At 48.8% G+C, this 21,927-nt stretch overlaps 1 protein-coding gene across 2 annotated transcripts in view; it reads right to left on the bottom strand.

Annotated features, from left to right (window-relative positions):
• Positions 1-4,634: 4,634 nt before the first annotated feature.
• Fhdc1 (FH2 domain containing 1) overlaps positions 4,635-21,927 on the bottom strand; it is a 36,951-nt gene continuing 19,658 nt past the window's right edge. For both annotated transcript variants that reach the window (XM_021233063.2, XM_013120560.3), the window contains exons 5-12: positions 19,360-19,445; positions 19,162-19,262; positions 16,954-17,024; positions 16,762-16,869; positions 15,390-15,460; positions 13,236-13,353; positions 9,601-9,765; positions 4,635-7,106 (exon numbers count right to left, since the gene is read on the bottom strand). In XM_021233063.2, coding sequence (XP_021088722.1) covers positions 5,046-7,106; positions 9,601-9,765; positions 13,236-13,353; positions 15,390-15,460; positions 16,762-16,869; positions 16,954-17,024; positions 19,162-19,262; positions 19,360-19,445 — 2,781 coding nt within the window. In that variant the 3' untranslated portion in view covers positions 4,635-5,045. The remainder of the gene's footprint in view (positions 7,107-9,600; positions 9,766-13,235; positions 13,354-15,389; positions 15,461-16,761; positions 16,870-16,953; positions 17,025-19,161; positions 19,263-19,359; positions 19,446-21,927) is intronic.

The raw sequence follows: 21,927 nt of genomic DNA, 5'->3' as shown, positions 1-21,927 counted from the left end.
CCAGGCAGCAGATGACAAAATCTAGCCTTCTGTCTGGAAAATGGAAAACTCCTTTCTGCAGGGCCAGTATGCGCCTTATCAGGAACAAGCCACAGAAGAGAAATGGCCCATGTTTCCCGAGGCTGGCCTAGAGGACAGCTACACTTCTGCCTGCCCTTGCGTTTGCCCCCGGGGCAGATTTGAGTGGGGAAGTTAGTTCATTGGTTACTTGTTCCCTCAGGTCACATTGCTTTAGCATCTACTTGCTGTTAGGAACTAGGGGACACTCCTGGTGCCCATGGAATGCTGTACTTTGCCCCCAGAAAATGCTGTCATAAGTGGGGTTCCTTTTTATGGTGGTGTCATAGCCACAGCCCTCTTAGAGTGTCATAGTCCACGCAGGTTGCTATAACAAAACACCACAAACACACATACACACACACACACACACACACACACACACACACACCACATACATCACACACACACACCACAAAAAAAAAACAACCCAAACAAACCATGAAGAACAGAAATTTACTTCTCACAGTGCTAGAGGCTACCAAACCCAAGATCAAGAACCCAGGAAATCCTGCTTCCTGGTACACGATGGCACCTTCTCACAGGTGTGCTGGGTCCTCACACAGTGAAAAGCTCTTTTGAAGGACAGGAACCCTGTTCACATAAGCTCCACCCTCACACAAAGCACTTCCCAGAGACCCCGGCTCCTAATGCCACCATCCTGGCTTTAGACTTCATCAGATGGAATGAGGGGACAGAGGTGTTCAATACCATACAGCAGAGGGTCTGCCCTGGGAAACTGCTCCTGGGGTGAGCCATGGTTACCAAGGGAAAGTGCACTCACAATTCTCCAAATAGAACCCAGATAGACTTGGAGAATACCATCTGTTCGTAGATCAGACACTGTCTGCATGATCTAGCCCTTGGAAGTGCCTGGGGGAGGCCAGGGGCAAAGCCTAGGATCAAATTCCAGGAATCTCCACATGAATCCTGAAGTGGCGGCTTCAAGCAGATTTCCTCATTGAAAGGTCTAGCACCTTCAAGGTGCCCACGGTGCCAGATCCCTGGATGGCACAGCCACAGGTCCAGGCAAGAACAGAGTGGCATGAGCAGACCATGATGCTCTTTGGGTGTGGTCAATTTTCCCAGTCAAAACTCAAAAACTCTTATTACAGAACTTTGAACTGGAAGGGAAAAAATTGTTGGCTACTCTTGTCCTCACTTGGGTGACCCAGCGAGGCATGGCGTGTGCTAACTAGAAGACTCTTGGAGATGGCAAAGCCCAGCAGTTCAGGGTTACGTGCTCAGTCATACCATGCAGCCAGTCTGAGCGACACATTCCTACCCTGAGGTTGTTGAGTATGGTGACTGTAGACCCATTATACTCACAGCCCAAATCATTCCAAGAAGCACCCCAAATGATGCACTGTCCCTTACTCAGATCTCATGTTTGATACTGATATTTGTGGACACTTACCCCTTTCCCCCAAAAAACCACTTTATTGTTTTAAACAGGAATTGAGCTTAAGTAAAAGTATAATGAAAAACTAAGAATGGAGTTTCACACAAATTCTCTAAGTTTACCAAATGGAGTCCGTGCTGGAGGGGCAGACGTAGGGGAAAGAAGGGACACTGCACATTTGGGAGCAGATGCTCATGAGTTCGAAGACTGCAGGAAGAGCAGAGTCTACTGAAGCACCCCAGGGCCTCTCCTCTGAGCACGTGAATATGCGGAATCAGGGATGCTGATGGGGACACTCCCTCAGCTTGCTCTCAGACAGAGCAGCTAGGAATAAATACAGCGTGGTGTAAACCTGAGGTGTGAGGTGTCACCTACTCACAATGCTCCTTTCTCTCCCAAATATGCACCGATAGCGAGTTTCAAATCCAACACCTCCATGCCTTGGCTCATTCCTGATCCAGACCCAGAAATGAGCCTCGATTTCCCAACCAGTGTCCCAATCCAAAGAGGACACATGGGACAGATCCAGCCTCATGGAGGTCACACAAAGCCTGGTTCTGCAAGGAATGAAAGCCCCAAGAAGCATCGAATACTCCAATGATAGCTTGTGGGACAAGCCTGTGCCCGGGCCCATATAGGCCTGTAGCAAAGCCTACCCCAAGCCCTCAGTTATGTGTGCATTGTATGGAGTCAGTACCATTTAATCTTACGCTGACCCTTGAACTTTTGGAGGTCAAGGCTGCTACATCCCAGCCCCTTCTTCCTGCATCTCCCCTTCCTTCTGGGACAGCAATTAAACATCCTCCTGGCAGGATAGCTAAGACACATCTACCAAGGCAGCTGAGATCAAACATAACTCCTACAAACAACTTTATTAAACTACCTGCTCTGTAAAGCACATAGACATGGGCCTTTAAATACATTCAGTTCATCCTCAACAAACAAGTGAAGAAATATATTTGCATCTTCCCGCTGCAGAGATCATTCCAACGTACCGTACATAAAAGGGAGTAAGAGAGTGATCACCTGTTCACGCAGATGTGCACAGGGCTGGGGATACCACCCCTGCTCAGGGCATCCAGCCAATGTGGTCTGACAGCACCATACTGACAGGCTTCTCTGGAAACACCCTTGTACCTCAGCTTCTGCTTAGGACCCTAGAAGCTGCCGGGGGCAGACACGGGTCCCAGACAACTGAGATGGTGCGTCACAGGACACCATCATGGAGGCCATGTCTCACTTCCATGGACTGGGAGGCAGACACTTAAGGAGAGGAGATGCTTGCTATGTGGTGTCGGGATACAGCAAGAATCAGGCCCCGGGGACTTCCAATGGGCCCTACCCACTCACCGTCCACAAATCCATAAGCATACGATATCTCTCATCCATTTCCCACCCACCCACAGGCCCTGGGTTTGAGACAGTTTATCTACCAGCTTCTAGAGCAGCGGTTCTCAGCCTTCCTAATGCTTTGACCCTTTAATACAGCTCCTCATGTCCTGATGACCCCAACCAGAAAATTATTTTCAGCGCTATGTCATAATTGTAATTTTGTCACCGTTGTGAAGCACAATGTGAATATGATTTCCTGAGGTCAAACCCCTGTTCTAGCAGTTTCCTTCTGCCACTCTAGTGTTTTCTACCTCAGCTCAGGTACAGCGGCTCAGCTTCCAGTCCAAGAAGGGATGGCAGCGATTCACCCAGGGGCGATTCACCCAGGGGCGATTCACCCAGGGGCAATTCACCCAGGGGAGACCATAGCACATCCACAGCCGTCACTCAGCCAGTCCCCACCCAGAGTGAGTGATCCAAAGGGTATGAGGGTTCTCTAAGAGAAGGGGGCGGGGCTTTAAAAAATCAAGCGTTTCAAGCATGTTTTCCCTTTCTCAGGTTTAATGAAGAAGCAGTGTAGAAATAAAACTTTAAAAAAATGTGTGTGAGGGTGCTGAGGAGATGGGTTAGCAAGTAAGAGCACTCACTGGCTGCTCTTCCAGAGGACCTGGGTTCAATTCCCAGCTCTTACACGGCAGCTCACACCTGTCTGTGACTCCAGTTTCAGGGGATCTGACAACCTCCTACAGACACACATGCGGGCAAGATACCAAGCACATAAAACAAAAGTTTAAATTAAAAACTAAAAAGCAGCGAAATGAACATTGGGCGGCAGCCAAGCTCATGCTTGCATGACACCTGATCCCTGGTACACATTTTCCTGATATAAACATTTCTGAAACTGGGTTTTCTTGGGGGGGTCTGTTTAAAATGAACAAACCAGCCTCAGTTCGGCTTTTCTCGGGACTTAAGAAAGAAGCACTGTACCATGAAGAGCAGCTGCCACCACGAAGCTGGGTGCTGTGCTTCATACCCGCCGACCCAGCACTCAGGAGGCTGAGGCAGGAGGATTCCAAGTAAAAGGCTAGTCTAGACTGCACACTGAGACCCAGTCTCAGAAAGCAAAGCAAACTAAGATAACGGGGCGGGGGGTGGTGGAACACTGAGGCTCCAGAAGAGAAGGGAGCCTGGCCCACGGAAAGGGTCGTTTCCTTCTCTACCCAGAGGGACAACGGAAAGGGTCGTTTCCTTCTCTACCCAGAGCAACAGAAGTGAGCGGTAGATCACCACTCAATCGCACGGATGAGAAGCTCGGCGGGAAGACAGGGTTAGCGGAGCAGATCCTTCGTTCTTCCCAGTAAAACGCGCGCAGACTGTGGAAGGTCCAGCCCCTGCAAAGCTGGCCCTGTCTTCATTCCCAGTAAAACGCAGCACAGACTGTGGAAGGTCCAGCCCCCTACAAAGCTGGCCCTGTCTTCAGGGTAAACTTCCCTACCGCCACGAGCTCCCCCGTGAGTCCCACACCCAGGGGCCCCCCTGAATTCACAGTAGCATCAGATTTCTACCCACACTACCCTGACATCCTAGTCACATAAAATCCTCACCCAGAGTTATTTGGGGAGAACCCAAACAAGCCATAAAGTCCTCAAGGAGCCAGACCCAACCCTATAAACACCCAAGAGCCTGTGAGAGGCCACTGCTGGTTAGGGACGGTGTGCGTGTGTGTACGCGTGCATGCATGTGTGTGTGTAAAACCCAGAGCCTGGGGGCAATAAGGTGCAAACATTTTCATATTAAGGATAACACCCCCTCCCCTGGGATGCATTTCACTCTGAAAAAGGAACCAACTAAAACATCATTTTATTTTTATAATATTAAAAAATAAGTCTTTGATATATAAAAACTGGCCAGAAATTGTTTTTTACTTGTTACATAAGAATTGTCATCTTACATGTCCAGACTATCAGCGGATTTTTGTCTTGGGGTAGGAGTTAGAGTTAGGGTCCTGAGTATGAGTGACAGGAGGTTCTGGGACCTGGCAAAGCGCTGTGCAGAATAGAACACGCTCAGCCTTAAGTCTGCACAGCAGGCTACCGATCTCCATGTACCTTTAGTGGCGTGACCTTTAACAGGTGGCACCTGTGAGTTGCTTAATGTGTAACAAGACGTTAAAGATTGGCCTCTCGTTGTCCTCACCCCAGCAGCCAGTCCTGGCGGGTAAAATCCCAGAAGGCAGAGCTGTAGACAGGCCCCATCACTTCTGCAGGGGATGAAGGATCCTCCCCAGGGTGGCCCGCCCTGAGTCCTTCAGTCTGAGAGAGGCTCTTTCCGCAGTCCCTCTGCCCTTCAGAGGAGTCTCTGCACTGGCGCTTGAACCCCCAGAAGATTCAGGACACTTCTTGGAGGCCCTGGCACTGCTGGCCCTCTTCAAAGTGCCACTGTCCTTGGAGGCGGAATCCTCAGAGCCGCCTTTGACCCGAAGCTGCCGCTGTGAGACTGTCCTGGTGATGCCAGAGGCTCTGGACGCCGGTGGAGCATCCGTTCGCACGCACCGAGATGAGGAGGCCACCGTATTTCTAGCAAAGCTTGGGACCGGGGGAAGGGCTCGAGAGACACCCGGAGTTTGAGGAGCCTTGGGCTCTTCCTTGGGGTTCTCGAGGTCTTTCGAGTTGGGGCTGCTGACCTTGTTTTCTTCGGGTTTCTGTCTGGGAATGTTTCTGAGGGGCTTGGCGCTGGGCTTCCTGAGTAAAGCCCTGGGCTGCACCGGGGTCCCTGGCCGCCCACTTACGCTGCCACTCGAGCGGGGCAGCCTGGGCTCCTCTGCCCCGGGTCCATTCACGTGGGGCCTCCTGGGCGAAGTGTCGGAGGTACCCCGCACGGAGCTCCTTCGTAACAGCAGTGTGTCTGTGCTGCTGGGTGTCTCCCGAGGGGAAGCCCTGGAAGTCGGCTCCGGACGCTTCCAGGGCCCCGCTCCTCTGCTGGACTTGGAGATGGGCACTACCTTGCGCATGTGCTCATTCTCAGAGGAGTTCAAGGTTCTCACAGGCTTGGGTGCTGCCCCTTGGCTGCGCCGGGCACTGACAGGCTTTGAGGCCCCCGGTGATGCCTCTTTGAGGGAATTTCTCTTTGGTGCCATGGTATCCTTCCCTTTGCTGGGTCGGTCCTTCGGAAGGCCACCCTGGCAGCTGGGCTCACTCTTACTGGAGTTGGGAGCAGACAATTCCCCAGGGGGGCTGGAAGCAGGGTTGGAGATCTGGCTACTGTCTGCCTCTCCAGCCTCCGAGGACACTGAGACATCCCCTTCTCTCTCTTCCTCCTGCTCTTCTCCTCCTGGTCTGGGGTCAGTTCCCTCTGAGCAGTCCAGAGTCAGTGAGCAGTCTGTGGTATCCGAGACACATAACGGAGGCCCAGGGTCCTTATCTTCAGTGTCAGTGACAACCACAGACACAAGAGCCTCGCTCCTGTGTTCATCAGAGACAGGCCCATCTTCCTCCCCAGCTGGGCTGAGAAACTCCTGGGGACCTGTGTCCTTGGGTGTGAGGCTGTCACTGCCAGCATCAAAGGACTGTGAGCTCTGATCCCCTGGAGACTGCAGCTTTGTGGGACAAAAGTCATTCAGAGTCAGTTGGGATGCCTCCTCCAGGCTCTTGGGACTCTGGAGGTCAAACTGGGCCAGCCCTGTGACCAATTCATGCTCCCTAATGCCCAGATCCAATGGTAAGAGAGGAGGGCTTTGCGTGGGACCCAAACCCACAGGTTCACTGTTCCTTTTCCGGAGGATGCTCACCCTGCCCCGTCCAGCCAGTGGGAAAGGAGATGCAGGCTCCTCTCGCTGGGGTGTTGGCCGTTGACTCTGCCAGGCAAAGTGAGGGGCTCTCTCCTGGTTCTCTGAGGCCTGAGGTTTATGTGCAAAGTTAGGGTCATGGTTCTGCTGTTCTCTGGGTTCCATCCAGGCAATGATGGGCCGGGTCTGTCTGGGACTGCTCCGGGGCAAGCTGTTGAATTTGTTGGGGTCCTCTGGACTGCTGCTGGTGGAACTCTCCAGGAAGGTCAAAAGCTCTCGGTCAGCAGAGATGCCCAGGGAGAGGCGAGAGCGGCGGGTGTTGGGGGGCCGGCAGGAGGGGCTGGCGGGCCTGGGCTTCAGGAAGGATGGCAGGTCTTCTGTGCCCTTCCTGGCCAGCATCTGCACATCATTCTCACTGCTGCTCCTGCCGAAGCCCCCGAGCTCCCCAGTCGTCCAGGAATGCCGCTTCTGCTCCAGCTCCTTCAGCCTCTGGAGCTGTTTCCGTTCCTGTTCCTCCCGGTCACGGTTGTCCTGACAGAGTGGAGAGAGAGAGAGGCCAGCGTGAGACACAGAGCCTGTATGCGATACTGGGCCCACTCACTGTGAAATTTAATGAGAGGCGCTTTCACAGACTGCCCAGGATCCTGCCCACACAGACTCTGCCTCTGCCCCCGCCCCCCGCACATGTGTTTGTGTGTAGGGTGGGAAAACTTCCCAAAGCAACTTAGGGATCTGACAAAGGTGCATGCTAGTCATGGCTCCAAAAATCTGTCTACAGTGCTCATTTGATCCCTTGGCCCAGTGTCCAGCTTCCAATGTGGGCTGTGATTCCACACATGCATGCAGTCTCGACACCAGCCAAGCCTCCTAAGCAACTGTAGAGAGGTAAATAGCACAGGTGCTAAAAGAGTGCACGCAAAATTGTGCAACCCAGTTGCGTGGCTCTTTCCGTACTCCTCCGTAAGTCAATGCACGTACACTCGTAAGTAGGACAGTCTATCGATTTGGGTATATAAACATATGCCAAAGACACTGAGAAACACCTTTCATCCTGTTGTTAGAGTTGTTAGAGAACAAAAATAAATGAGCAAATACAAACAATGTCCTAGTGTCTCTGCCACACAGCCTGAAGCAGAGGAGACGGCTTGTCCCTCATGCCCAGGCCCATTCCCATAATCAGACAAGATAAATGGTGTGCTTTACAGATCCTTCAACCATCTACCCCGTTGGGGAGTAGTTAACCTTCCCCGATGACATGGAACCCAAATGGAGACACCAAAGTGCCCTTCACCTCTCTGTATGATCTCGTATGCTGCTGTGTCTCAATATATCCAGGGGATTTATTCCTGGTTCCCCTCGGATACCAAACCTGAGGATGTGCAAGTCTCTTATGCAAAATGGAACAGAATTTGCATATAGCTCATGCATAGCCTCATATATGCCTTAAACCGACTCTAAATTACTTATAACTTGCGCAGTATAAGAGTTACATATGGATTGTTTAAAGCATGACAAAGAAATCTATAGACATTTAGCACAGATGCAATTTTTAAACACTACTTTCAATTTGTGGCTGGCTGAATCTGCAGGCATGGGTACGCAGAGACAGCTGTGTTTGTGTTGTAATTCACGAGTTTCTTCTGGGTTCTGAGGCCCACGTAATCATGTAGCTACGTGGCCACCTCAACTCTGTTATTGTTAGCAGTTTTTATTTGACAATAAGTTTCCTTTTCCAGTAGGCTTTCCTTTCCAAGTTCCTGTGGAGCTCTGCCTGGGGAGTCTTGGCTCCCTCTGCAACTCTGGCCACAGGCTCCCTAGGGTCCCTGAGCTTCTCTGTCTTCTCATTTTAAGCCTTCCCACAGTGGGGGTGGCCCAGGCCCTGACTCTCATGACGACTGGGCTGAGAGCATCCCACAGTGGCCTCACATGCCTGCAGTTTCCAGATGGAGAGTGAGAGCCTCAGAGGCAGTCCGTTTGGCTTTGGCCAACCCCACGGCCTCCCACGGCTGAGCTCACCGCTTGGATAGCAGCATGCTAATGTGGCTGCAGGCTCAGTTCCCTTCTCTCAGCTAGATGGAAAAAGGAGTGGATAGGAACCCAAAGAGATTCTGGATTTGTAAGAAATGCAGCCAGTTCTTCCAATAAATCCACCTATGGGCAAGCCTGCATTCCAAGTGTGAGCCCCAGGTTGAATCCTACACCATAAGTAAATGAATAGGCAGGTAAAGTAAATAAAATATGGTCAGCAGATAAGTTAGGGGTAGCTGGTTCCTCAGTGGGATCTGAGTACTTTTTTTTTTCCGAGACAGGGTTTCTCTGTATTGTTTTGGAGGCTATCCTGGAACTTGCTCTGTAGACCAGGCCTTGAACTCACAGAGATCCACCTGTCTCTGCCTTCTGAGTGCTGTGATTAAAGGCATGCACCACCAACGCCTGGCTGGATCTGAGTACTTTTATGCTTTTATCGATAGATAAATGTTTCATTTACCAAGGCCCAGCAAACTGGGAAGTTTTCTGACTTCTGAATTCAACTAAGAGGCCACTGCCTGAATGGTTAAGGTGACTCCTCAATCTGGGAGACCTTCAAGGTCTTGTTACTAAGGAAAATGGTCCCCAGGGTGCTGATGGCTCTGGAAATAGGCAAGAGGAAGGACTCTCTTCTAGGTGACTCAAGCCTGCCTAGAGGCTAACACTTCCTCCCAGGGAGGGGCTGAGAAAAACAGATGTGCAGGAAACTTCCAAGTCTCATCTACATAGGCTAGCAAAATGCTTCTAGGGTATTCCGCATGCTGTGTGGTGGGCGAAGGCGGGAGTCACTGTGACAGACTCCTGAGAGCATCCTGATGCTACAGCACAGCCACCTCCCACTCATCCCTGCCGAGAGTCGGGCATGACACCTAGTCAGAGGGTTCCGAAACCAAAGAACTGATGGCCATTGTTCTGCCATGGGCAGAGGACTGGGTCAGGAAGCAGAAAAATGAAAATCCCAAGGATCCTGGGGACAGGGCAATGCCAACAGCCATACCTTCACTGCTTTGTTGAATCTGGTACAGAAGTCTCTGAATATCTGGAAGCACTCATCCAGTTTCATCGTTTCTCTGTCTTCACAGAAAAAATCTATAAGGGTGTGAGCCTCGCCCTGCAGCTCCCGTTTCCAGAGTTCCAGCTCCGACAACTTTTCCACAGCAAACTACAGAGAAGCAAACGGGGACACATGTGGTAAACAGGACCTGCTGAGGTGGACACGCCGCCAGGGTTCCATTTCAGGTCTCTGGAAAAGGAAGGCCGCAAAGGCCACTCAGAGCCGAAAGGAAAATGAGTCAACCCAAAGCAAACCTCAAGAGAACAAGGTAGCCTCCTACCTGCGACCCAGAAGCCAAAAAGGAACCGAAGGAACCAGGAATGCTAGTGCACTCCTGTAATCCCAGCACTTGGGAGATGGGGACCAGGGGATTAGGAGTTCAAAGTCAGCTGGGTTACATAGCAAGACCCTGTCTTTAAGTAAATATGAGAGTCTTAACCCATAGAACGTCACTGGCCAAAGTTCACCGTTAAGACCACTAGAAGAGTTGCCAAGGAAAACAGCCTGCCGTCATTAAGACACTCTGCTGTATTTGTTTTTCCTCCTCTTAGACTATTCTTTGGGCCAAGGTCTCAGAAGTTGACTTGTCCTGACAAGCTGTCCTCCTTGTCTGGCTGAGATGGGATCTACACTTAATCCCAAACAAACTCTGTTGGGTCACTGTCCCCGCTGCCCAGGATGGAAGGCTGGAGAGCTGCCAGAGACAGATGTGCCCCACATGTAGTAGGTTTGGGTGTATCATAACTCCCTAGTTCCGACTGGCGGGTCCCATCCCAATGCCCACTTCACTGTCTGACTTTCCCGGGCTCCTCTGGGATGTGTCGGTTTCCAAGGCCACCACAGATTTCAGTGCTACTTCAACAAGTAGTGGGGGTGACAGAAGGTTGCACATCCCTAGCACGTTTCCAAGCCATCTACAGTGGGGTTTGTGATGCCCAAGGGCCACGGCACAGTCCCCTGATACAAGTTAGTGACAGGATCCGAACCATAACGAGGCGGCAGTGTGGGGAGAGGAAAGGGACTGGATATTTGAACTACCTCGTGGAAGCCTTCCATTGTTGCCTTGATTACTAGGCTCATATGAAGAAGGGATGAAGGGAGCATAGTATTCACGAAAGGAGCCTTGCATTCGTATTTTTAGAAGTCTATCTGTAAACAAGTTCTTGGGGGGTGGGGGCTGGGCCTACGGTGTGGGAAGGGAAGAGGTTCCCTGCTTTGGAGGAGGGAAGCTGCTGTCTGTGCGCACTCAGCCAGCTAGAGAGCACAAATGGAAACTCCTGTCAGACACGCCACTTCCCACCAGCCCAACCACTTTCCCCTTAGTAAGCCTTGGCTTAAACCAGATACATTCTAGGGGTGCTGGGGAGCGAAAGCTATTTTGGGAAGTGAATACCAGAGACACTAACCATCTGAGTCAGTGGCCCAAGGCAGTGAGAGCCTTCCCGTGTATTCCTTCACGGAGAAGAGGGCATTCACAGAAAGATAACTCTCTGTCTGTCATCCTTCTGCATGGGTGGAGGGGGGGACTCACTGCGGGAGAGTGGGGCCTCTTGATCAGAACCTGCACCTCCTGTGACTGATCTGTAGACTCCACGGGGATAGATGGGTACCGGGATGGAAAAACCTAACAGAAGCCAAGTTGCCCTCAGCACCTGGGACAACCTCAGCCTGAACGACAGCCTGAAAACAGCTGCAATGGAGTCTGACGCCATAAATTCCATAGCGCTCTGCTCAAAACCAGAAGGAAGCCGTGCCAGCCAAGGAGACGACGCTTTGGCATCTGCGAGGTTAGCTTACACTTTCGGCACTCACTGGCCGGCCTGCTGTGGGTTGAAGCCCAAGGCCCATATGTCTCACCCAAAATAGGGTCAAAATGATGAAATAAAACAAAACAGAGAAACAAACAAAAACCAAAACAAACCAAAAAATTAAAATCTAGGAAGTGTTTTCTGTGCCTTTCTGCTGGAGAACCTTGCATAAGGCCTGGAAGGACTTACCCAGCATGTGTGAGGCCCTGGGTTCCAATCCCTGCTCATACACAAGCAAGCAAACAAACAAACCCAATCGCCAAGCAAATGAGAACAGTTCTGCACTGCTCACAGCAAGATATGCGTCACCGGTAGACTGGTGTCTGAGGGCCCGTGGCCTGAGCCCCTCCGGGGAGCCTCATTGCACTACCTAGAGAATGCCCACCTGTGTGGCACCTTCTGTCTACACAGGTTATAAAGGCCACTGAGGGTGGAGCTGTCACTTAAAAGTCCTGTCCTGGTTCAGCAGGAACAAGATTCCAGTCTCCACACTGTTAAGGCAAACATGACCAAAAATAAATAAAAAAAAGTGTTTAAAGAGTTAAAACAAGGTTGCCTCTGGTTAGCAGCCCAGTGGTGAGGAGCAGGCAGCCACTCCGGCACGAGATTACGTCTAGAGGTCTGGTTGAGGGTGTGTGCTTAGCATGTATAAAGCCACAGGTTCAATCCCCGGCACCTCCAGGACAGAAAGATTTAGCATAAGATCTTAATACATAAAATAAGAACCGGGCTGAAGGAAACATCCAGAGTCTAAATTTTGACGTGTGAGGGTTCTTCTCCCTGGATTTCGGCTTTGTTTCATGTACCTGGCCGTACTCATTACTGCTCTGTACTGGGGATGGCAGAGACGGCCTCCGCATTGCTGTGGCGCTGTGGGTGGCACTGGGCATGCCTGCCACTCAGGGCGCAGCCCCTGCCTAGCAGGCATGAGGCCTTGGGCCTCAAACCAGTGGAGACTCTGATGGCCACAGCTCCTGCTCTTGCCTCCTGCCGCAGCAGCCCTGAGACCCGTCTCAGGGGTCTCACGGAAGGCTGGATACACCAGGACGAAGGTATCACTTTGTTTTTCAGGCAAGGGAGATAAAAAGAAGTACGTCAGCCTGTGTGATTAGTGAGTCACACTGAGCTGTCACAAACAGATCCACTCTACTGGTTTTTGTTGATGTTATTTAGAGTGGTTCCTGACACACCCTGTGGGCTGATGTATTCGGGTGTCGATGGGCGCCGAAGCTGTGTGTGCCCTGCCGCCGCCAGTACAAATCACCATAGGTTGCCTGCAGATCGAGATGTATTAGCTCTCAGCTCCTTCTCAGGCCCCATGCCTGCCTGCACACCGTGTTCCACCAAGATGAAAATGGCCTAAGCCACTGAAACTACAAGCCAGCCCCGATGAAATGTTTTCCTTTATAAGGAAAAAAGAAAGAAAGAAATCTGACAGGTATAATCGGTCTCTCTCTTCTACAGAAACACGTGAAGGACCATCAGCCCCAGCCCTCCCATGTCAGGATGTTCTGTGGAACTCTCTCCTGTTGTCTAAAACTATGAAGGGTACAGAGCCAAGCCTCAAGCTGCCAGGCAGAGTCCCAGGGTGAGAGGCCCGGACTGTCGCCATTCAGCCGCAGAAGCCCTTTCTCAGAGCAAGTGCCATGAAAGGACACCGGGACACAAGGACCCTTGTATTCACTTGTGGGGAAGCATGACTGAGCCCTGCTGCTCCACCAAGCACACAGACCGGCCTGCTGAGCCTGCTGGACGATGACAGGGACTGACCTGGAGGAAGTCTTCCATCTGCTGAGACAGCTCCTGGTCCCGCCGAATGCTTTCCCGCAGCGATTTTGTCCTGACAGAGAGCGAGTGCAGCTCCGCCTCAGTGACATCCAAGGACAATCTGGAGAAGGAAGGAGAGAGTGGGCAGCTGGCACCAAGGCATCATGCATCAAGCCAGACAAGACCCATCTTTGGCCAAGCCTGGGACAGGGGAGCTGCTGGGATTCTGTCTGCCCACTCCCGTGCTTAGACCTGAGCGAGTCCCCACCCGTGTTTTAAAGAGGCCAGTGCTCCCCCAGCACACAGACTTAAGGAAAGCAGGCCGCCAGCCACAGACCGCGGGAGCTCTTCAGACAGGAGGTCTCAGCACCCTGTGCAACAAGCATCAGAACTAAAACCCAGGGAGACTCGGAGCAGACACTTAATTTCCTTGTGCTGGGGCGCTCTGGAGGCTGACGTCCAGACTGCCTCTTGCGGGTCACAGGGAGCCAGAGCCCACATCTACAGAGAGCTAAAGCATGGCCAGCAGCGTTGCAGATGAGTGACGGGACAGACTGCTGTGCATTTGTTGAACCCAGCAAATCCAGACCAGCAGAACACCAGGATGGCTTTGTCTCCAGGGAGGGGAGCAGGTGAGCCCCAAACCAGGAGAATTTTGTACATCTGGATGCATTCATGTTGCTATTATGAACTTTAGGTTTTTGTTTTTCCACCTCTGCGGGTCTTTGGTAGCACACAACTCTTACTCTAAGAATTCACTGTACTTCGTGTATGTGTTTTTGTCACCCACCTTTCGCTTCAAGCAAGCAAGCCCGACTGGGAGACGATTCTCTAAGACGATGGTGTTTTGCTAAACTATCCAGTACCAACAAGAAATGTCAACTCACAAATATAACATTAACCGCAGCATTAATACCTAAAAACACTTGCATATTAATTTCTTTTAAGAATGAAAAAAGTTTGTATGCTATGTCTGTTTTTTCTTAGAGCATAATCTAGTGATCTGTAAACACGAATTATGAGGAGTGTAGTCTTTGCACTGGTAATCCTCCTGTCTGAAAGAAACATTATCTGTGGCTGGATGTCAGTAACAGATACTGTCTAATGACAGGACTATGAGCTGTGGTTCATTTCTTTATATGCATATGGTCCATGCCGTCATGGCTGGCTGTAGTCACTCAGATAATAAGGACATTGTATAGCCAGCCATGGTGTCATTTGTCTGTAGCCCTAGATACTCCAGAAGCTGAGGCAGGAGGATGATTTCAGCCCAGGGATTCCAGCCCAGGCAATACAGTAATCTCTCACTTAGAAAAGTATACGATATTAATTTGGTTGATACGAGCAGTGGTGAGCTGAGCCAGCTTACCAGAGGCAACCGTGTGCATTTCTTCCCAACGCTGTATTAAGTAGTTCTGTGCTGGTGCCCAGAAACCAGCCAGGCTAGCAGTGTTTAAGGCACAGAGATCAGCAAATGTGGAAAAATCAAGACTTTTTTCCTAGAAGAACCGATTAACTGTAGTGTTTACTGGAGGACGCATGGGCCTATTATAAGTTAAATAACAGAATGGAGGACATACGCACACAGATCCCTGTTGCACTAAAGCATGCATCTATATTCGGTTTGGAAGCAAATTAGAGTTATGCAATTAGGGCTTCATGCTTGGTAGACACTGTCTCTGTAAAGCTGAGTGACTAATTTAGAATCAAGTTCTTTCACAGGCCTTGGTGTGGTTCCAAACGCTTTTAATGCGACAGAAAATAAATGTACCATGTTCGAGTCCACAGGGAAACAGTGATGTAAGGTCCTACAAGTTTGATTTAAACCAACTCCCAAGGTCCTAAGCTGTGCCCTTTCAACCTCTCAGGTGTGGGAGGGATTTGATACTCTGATCCCTATTTTCCTTATCCTGGATGGTGCTCCTTAGGATAGACTAAAATGGTTTCTTTTAGTGTAAAGATAACAATTGGTTGTTGAAAACTCCCGAATGTCAAAGGTGCACACACACCGTACCAAGCACGTGGAAAGGGGGAACATGAGGAAACACTTCAACGAGAGACACGGTCTCAGAGTTCAGACTGTAATCTGAGAGCACTCCGCCTTTTTCACGGGAAGGTGGTCAAGGAAACCAAGGCGCACTTCATCTCTGTGCTCACCTTGACGTCTCCTGCACATGATACAGCTTCTCAGAAAAGTGTAGAAGGGCGGCATCTTGCTTCTGGGCTTCCTGGAACAAAAACAGACTTCCGTCTTACTGGATGAACAAATCTGATAGGGAAGCCTCACTCCCTTAGAGCTGCAGGGAGCCTTGGAAACAACACTTAGTTTTCAGCTTGCTACATTGAAATCAATTCCCTGAGACATGAACTTTGATATTCTTCCTAAGATTTACCAGAACTGACCCTCCCTCCCCTCGTTCAGATACCTTTAACCTTCCCAAGACAAACAATCCCACATGAAATTCAACTCAGTGTGCATTGAAACTCAGTGGAATGAGGCAGCAGCTTAGCGCCATTGTTTCCAAGAGAACCCAATATACCCTGCCTAAATGGCAGGCATCTCGGAGAGCATGCTCTTCCATGAGGGTAGAAGATGCTTTGACTGTTAAACCAGTTTGCAAACCAACTTTAATGAGAGGGACAGAAGCCAAAGAGGTGTTTGGACTCTTCAGCTGTTTGGAGGCTGACTTGGGACGGACAAGAGGGAAGAAACCATTAGGGGATTCCTTCCTACAGAAGCAGGGCCCAAGCCACCTAGAGTCAATGACCACATCTGTCATATAGAGTCCCACCAGAATTGTTTCAGGCTGGAAAGGAAACAGTTTCTCACTTGAGTGCTTTGAATATTGACTTTCCCATCAAGTCCTGAGGACTAGAGGCCAGGGCAGGGAGATAGTCTTAGCAGACTGCTTGCCCATCATGCTAAGACCCTGGTTTCCATCCCTAGATTCCAAAGACAAGCTACGGATAGAGCCCAACTCCAAATCCTACAACAGCAAACACCACTCTGATGCACGGTTCTCAAGAGACTGGTCACAAATCCTATTCATCTTACATTGGTGGTTTCAACACCTAGCCTGCTACTCTCTACCCTTACGGGGGCTATTCCTACTAGCATGCACCAGACAATTAGACAGCTATGGCTAGGATGTCTCCCCAGACCTCATTCTTGCTCTTCTCCAACCCAGCCTTCACTGTGTTTTATTTTCTTAAAACAAAAATCCTGGTCATGCTATTACTGTGCACAAACTTCTGCCTGCTTCCCGTGGCTAAACCATGACCTCTAGATAGCACCTCTGACGTCTCAATCCTTCCTTCCCTACTTTCTGAAGCCAGCCTCACTGCCTCCATTGTCCATCCACTCCCCCCCAGTAGCTCAAACTGGGAATCCACAACAGAATCGCAAACCGGAATCTTCTTGGTGTATTCCTTGTTCTTTTTCTGATTGCGAAACCATCTCTCGCCTGGGAAAACCACCCTGTCTCCACCAGGTATGCATAGGCGTTCTCCCTCTCTCTAACTCACTTACCTGAGCAACAAAATGCAGAAGGTTCATCCCCGGCTTGTTGGCCTTGGTGTCCGCCAGTTTGAGTAAAGAAGACAACTTAAATCCTACAGCATTGCCAGCATACCCTCCCTACAAAAGACAAGGCAAGAAGCGCGTCGGGCCTTCAGACACATGAATGTGGCAGACACACGTCTGGTTTTGGGTTCTACTTACTGCATTCATGATATTCCCAGCCTGGAGCACCAAGTGCAATATTGAATGTAGCTCCTCACACGACATCAGCTCTATCAAAAGGAACACACCACTGCATCTTAGAAAGACCTCACATGCACAAAAGACAGCTACCACATCCAAGTTCAAGTGTGTCTGAAGTAAACTCTGACCCTGAACCAAATACACACTATACTGTAATCATGTTAAGATAATAATAGAAATATAATATGATCTATGTCCTGGAGTTTAGCTGGGGGTCAAACATGTAGGGCAGTTAAACACCACAAAGTCATTCACTGACAATTTTCAAGTCCCAGAAGACACAGCAGCCCAAGGAAACATTGTTCTGTGGAAACCAACTTCCTCCTCTTCAGCAGTTAATTCTTTGAGTTTGTTTCCCCCTTTTCCTCACTATGCTTTAGGACTGTATTCCTGAAACATTAAAACCAATAGCCAGCAACATATTGCTTAGCCCACTAGTTATGAAAAGATAAAAAATAAACAAGCTGGGATGTCATGTAAATAACTTGCAAACCACCAACCCTCAAGTCCCTGGTATCCAAAACATCTTTCCATTTTATTCAAAACATATTTCACTTGGATTGGCTGAAGGCTATAAAAGAGAACTTATGGTAATAGATTGGTAAACTAATTCTTTATTAACACAAAATCTCTTATACATGTCTATAAAGAAACACAATTAAAGGTATATATTTGGAAAGCTAAAACAAATAACATAGTTATTTAAATGACAGCACAGGTAATAAAATGTCACCTATGATATTTGTAGGTCACTATTCTCCACTAAGTCCAGTATTACTTTCAAAACATCACATTTGGACGAGTGCCTGCATTTTGTTATCTAAGAAGGCCAGTTTGGGAAGGTTACACAGATAAGAAACGTTTCCTCCATGCCCACAAATTTATATTGCTCAATACGAAAACAAGCTTTTCCAGTGCTGGTTGAACAGGGAGCTGAGTCCTTTCACAGCCTGCTGCAACAAACAGCCTCGGCACGGGGAGAACGGAAAGAGGTCTCTATATCGGAGGAAGAAAAATTCCTTTTCCTTCTTAGTGCTGCTCACCATGAAGAAAATGCGGTGGGCTGGAGGGAGAGCTTTCCTCTCACCACAGGCAAGAGCAACTGAACAGGAACACCAAATAGGAATAGACAGTTCCAGAAAAACAGCTAGAGGAGTAACTGGGAGGAAACCAGGCTGGAGAGCAGAAAATGGGAAGGTGGGTGGACCAGCCTGTGCCAGAGTGGTGAGCGCCAGGGAGCCTCAGTGCTGCCAGCCTACGCTTTCAAGACACACAAAAAGCCAGAGACAAAGGCCCCGGCCCTGGGAGGCAGACCCTGAGAGAGCCAGCCCTGGGAGGCAGACCCCGAGAGAGCCGGAGGCTGGGCAGGAAAACCTTAGCTGTTTCATGAAGTGAAAGGATGAGCTGACCCATCTCAGCCTCAGCAGACCTTCAGCGCTGGAGTCTAGAGGGGTGGGAGGTGGGAGAAGCCACAGAACAGAAACCTCAGAACCCCTGTCAGGAAAAGGCACAACCTGGGAAGAAGGCTGGCCTGCTTTTGGAAGACCAGTCCCAGTCAACAGAGAATAGAAGATATAGACAGTCCAGGACACAGGCATCATGCTTACATGAACCACATACTCGTACATGCTACGCACCATGCCACACTCACTGGCATCACACCCCTCATAGTATGTACCAAACTCCACACATGATATATAGTGCACACAGTACATATCAAGTGCCACAAACTTCACAGCAACATAATGCAAACACTTTATGCCATTTACACATCACACACACACACACAGAGAGGGAGAGAGGGAGCGCGCGAGAGAGAGAGAGAGAGAGAGAGAGAGAGAGAGAGAGAGAGAGAGAGAGAGAGAGAGAGGAGAGAGAGAAGGAGAGAGAGAACACAGAAAGCTAACCACGTTGAGAAGTAAGACAGGCTACTACTTGCAAGGTTTACTCTGAAGCCTGAGATGAAAGAAACTTTCTTCCAAGGAAAGATAATATGCAAATTGATGTTCATTACTTGACCTGCATCCCTCCTTACACCTTCTTTCCCTTTTTACGTGATCCAAAAATGGGATTTTTCCATTTCCAATTTTATCTGAATTCTTTTTTAAAAAGACGAACGGCTACCAAACGAGAACCAACCATGTGTGGACACACATATCCAATTACCTTTCGTGGCAGTTCTTAGAATCGTTATGTCTTTGAACAGAGTCGAGCAAGAGGGCAAGAATTCCTTTTTTAGCACCATGGCTTCAATCCGAAGCGAATAGCTAAAAATCAATAAGAAAACGAAATGAAGTAAAATGCTAACAGGAGGCAGCAACACCCTGCCCCACAGGGAACATCGGCCAGGGACGGCAGCCTTACTTTGGCACCTGAATCAAGCAGTACAAAAAGGAATCTGCCAGAGAGAGCTTGGACACATCCCCGTTAAATGCCTTTAACTTCTTTACCTAAAAGACAAAAGAAAGGGGGAGAAGACACACAAAAAAAGCATTGATTAAAATGTAAGATTACCTGAAATTTCATTTCAGGATCATCCTAAGAAAATAATGCTTTAGTGCTAAATTCAAATTAAGATGTAGATCTAAGAAAAAGGAAATCACGCCTACCACTGTGTTATTTTTTTCCTTCCTTGTTTATCTACCTCCAGATCTGGGGATGAGCCCCGGACACTGAGCACACTGACCAAGTATCCCCCAAAACTGGGTTCCAGGACCAGCTCTACTGCTGGGTGGGTAAATGCTGTGGCTGGGAACCATGCTGACAGAGACCCCAATGGAGAGAGGGGGAGGATTTTTCTAAATTCTAATGGCACACTAGTGACCGTTACACCAAGAGAATGGTGTAGAGGACCCAGTCCGTAAGAATGATGAGGCCACCAGGGTCCAGGTTGCCTTCCTGTGGGGGAGGCAGGTAAAATGCCTCCCGACTTTCTAGAAAGTCTGAGAGAGCCTTGGACACCAGTGAGGACAAAAATTAGGTTCTTTCTTGCTGTGAAATAATCTTCTTGTACACTGTAAATATGTATTGGTCTGTTAATAAAGAATGGACTGACCAATAGCTGGGCAGGATCTTTGGGGCAGAGAAGAATTTCAAGGAGAGAAAGAGATGAACTTTCAGTATTGAGAAGGGGTTAATTCAAAATGTAAGAGTTAGCTAGTAACAAGTCTGAGATATTGGCTGCCATTTATAATTAATAAATCTCAGTGAGTGTGGTTATTGGAACTGGCTGGCGGGACAGAAAAGTCCGCCTATACTTTCTCTCTTGGTGGCTGAACTAAACAAACTCAGTCTTTTCTTTACTAATTTCTTTCGAAATGAGGCAGCAGGTTGTGGATCTAAGTGACAATAACTACTGTTTTTGTTTGTTCTTTTTGTATAGGGCTTACTATTTAACTTAAACTAACCTCAAAGTTTTGATTCTCTTGCCTCAGCCTTCGGAACGCTAAGATTACAGATGGGTGTCATCTGACTTGGCTACTGCTTCCTGGCTTCTCAGTGATGGGATAGAAGCCAGGGCCCAGGCATGGGAAGCATGTGCTCTACCACTGGGCTACCCCAGCCTGGACTATGCTATCCAAGTGAGTACAGGTTGGCTCTCCAGCAGGTAATGAGAAGGAAGAGTGCTTCAACTGAACAATGGATGTTAAGCCTGGCCTAAATGCCAATCAACAGGTAAACAGATAAAGAAAATAGAGATTACAGTTAGTGGGGTATCACTCAGCTATAGAAAAGAGTGAAAACCTGTCTTTCATAACAAAATGGATGGGACCACATGGCATTATGTTAAGTGTAGTAAGTCGGATGCTGAAAAGCAAATACTACGCATTCTCTGACCTACATAGAAGCTAAGAAATGTCTGACTGTAGAATGGTGATTAGTGAGATTTTCCAGGGGAAGGGAGAACGTGGACAAGGGGACATTGGATTTGATCAGCCCACGCTGTTGTGCACATTATACGGAACCCATCAGTATATACAAGCAGTGCATTTAATCAAAAGTAAAATACATAAGAATTATTTGTCCTGTAAAAAAACAGGGAAATAAACAGTCTATACAGCATGGAGATCATACTTCCATAAATCAGAAGAAAAGACGTCTACAACTACCTCCCAATACAATGATACCAGCTGCTTTTCTTTTTGCTTGTTCTTCATTCTAGTTATTTTTACATATATACAGTGAACAGGCTGCTGCTATTTAAAAAAATCAAACTAAATGAAGGTTTTAAACACACATATTGTCCTCCTGTAGTAAAGAGTTATGACGCAGGCCAGCCAATCAGCGGGCAGAGGTGGAAACCAGACAAAGCTCTCAAACAGCATCAGACAAAACAAACCCTGCCTTCTCCACACAGAAAACTGGACCAAGCTAAGAAAGAGCAAAACGACTTCTAAAGACACGCTCAGGAATCTTTATGTGAGTGGTACCCTAGTCCCGCTGGAGACGACGGCACAGCCCATGCAGCTAACTGGTGACAGGAAGTGCTGACAGTTTTTCATTTTCCTTCATGGAAAGGGATGTTCAAGCCAGGGCTTTGAAATGCTAAACCCAAGGTCTACCGTGGAGTCACACCCTGCATCCTGTCATTCTTCACAAAGCTTGCTTGCTACATCCACCCTCCCCATCGCAACTGGCAACAAGAGTCCAAGCCCTCTGAAGCAGTGCAAACTGCAGTCTGTCCTGGAGGTACCCAGGAGCCCAGCAGGCTGAGTTCAAGGCCAGCTTACGCCGCATAGGAAGACCCTGCTTAGAAAAATCAAACACAGAAACAAAAAGATAAATAAAGGAGAGAGGAAAATAGAAAACTTTAATTAAAAACATGAAGGTTTTATCTTTAAGACCCACTAATGGACATATTTATGTCAACTATGAGAATATAAAATCTAACAGCACAGATTCACTCTCTAGAGTCGGATCTCTCAGAGCTGC

The sequence above is a fragment of the Mesocricetus auratus genome, unplaced genomic scaffold (genome assembly GCF_017639785.1).
Source record: "Mesocricetus auratus isolate SY011 unplaced genomic scaffold, BCM_Maur_2.0 Super-Scaffold_100009, whole genome shotgun sequence".
Classification (NCBI taxonomy): Eukaryota; Metazoa; Chordata; class Mammalia; order Rodentia; family Cricetidae; genus Mesocricetus; species Mesocricetus auratus.
The sequence above is the reverse complement of the archived record's forward strand: the minus strand, read 5'-3'. Positions and strand labels throughout refer to the sequence as shown.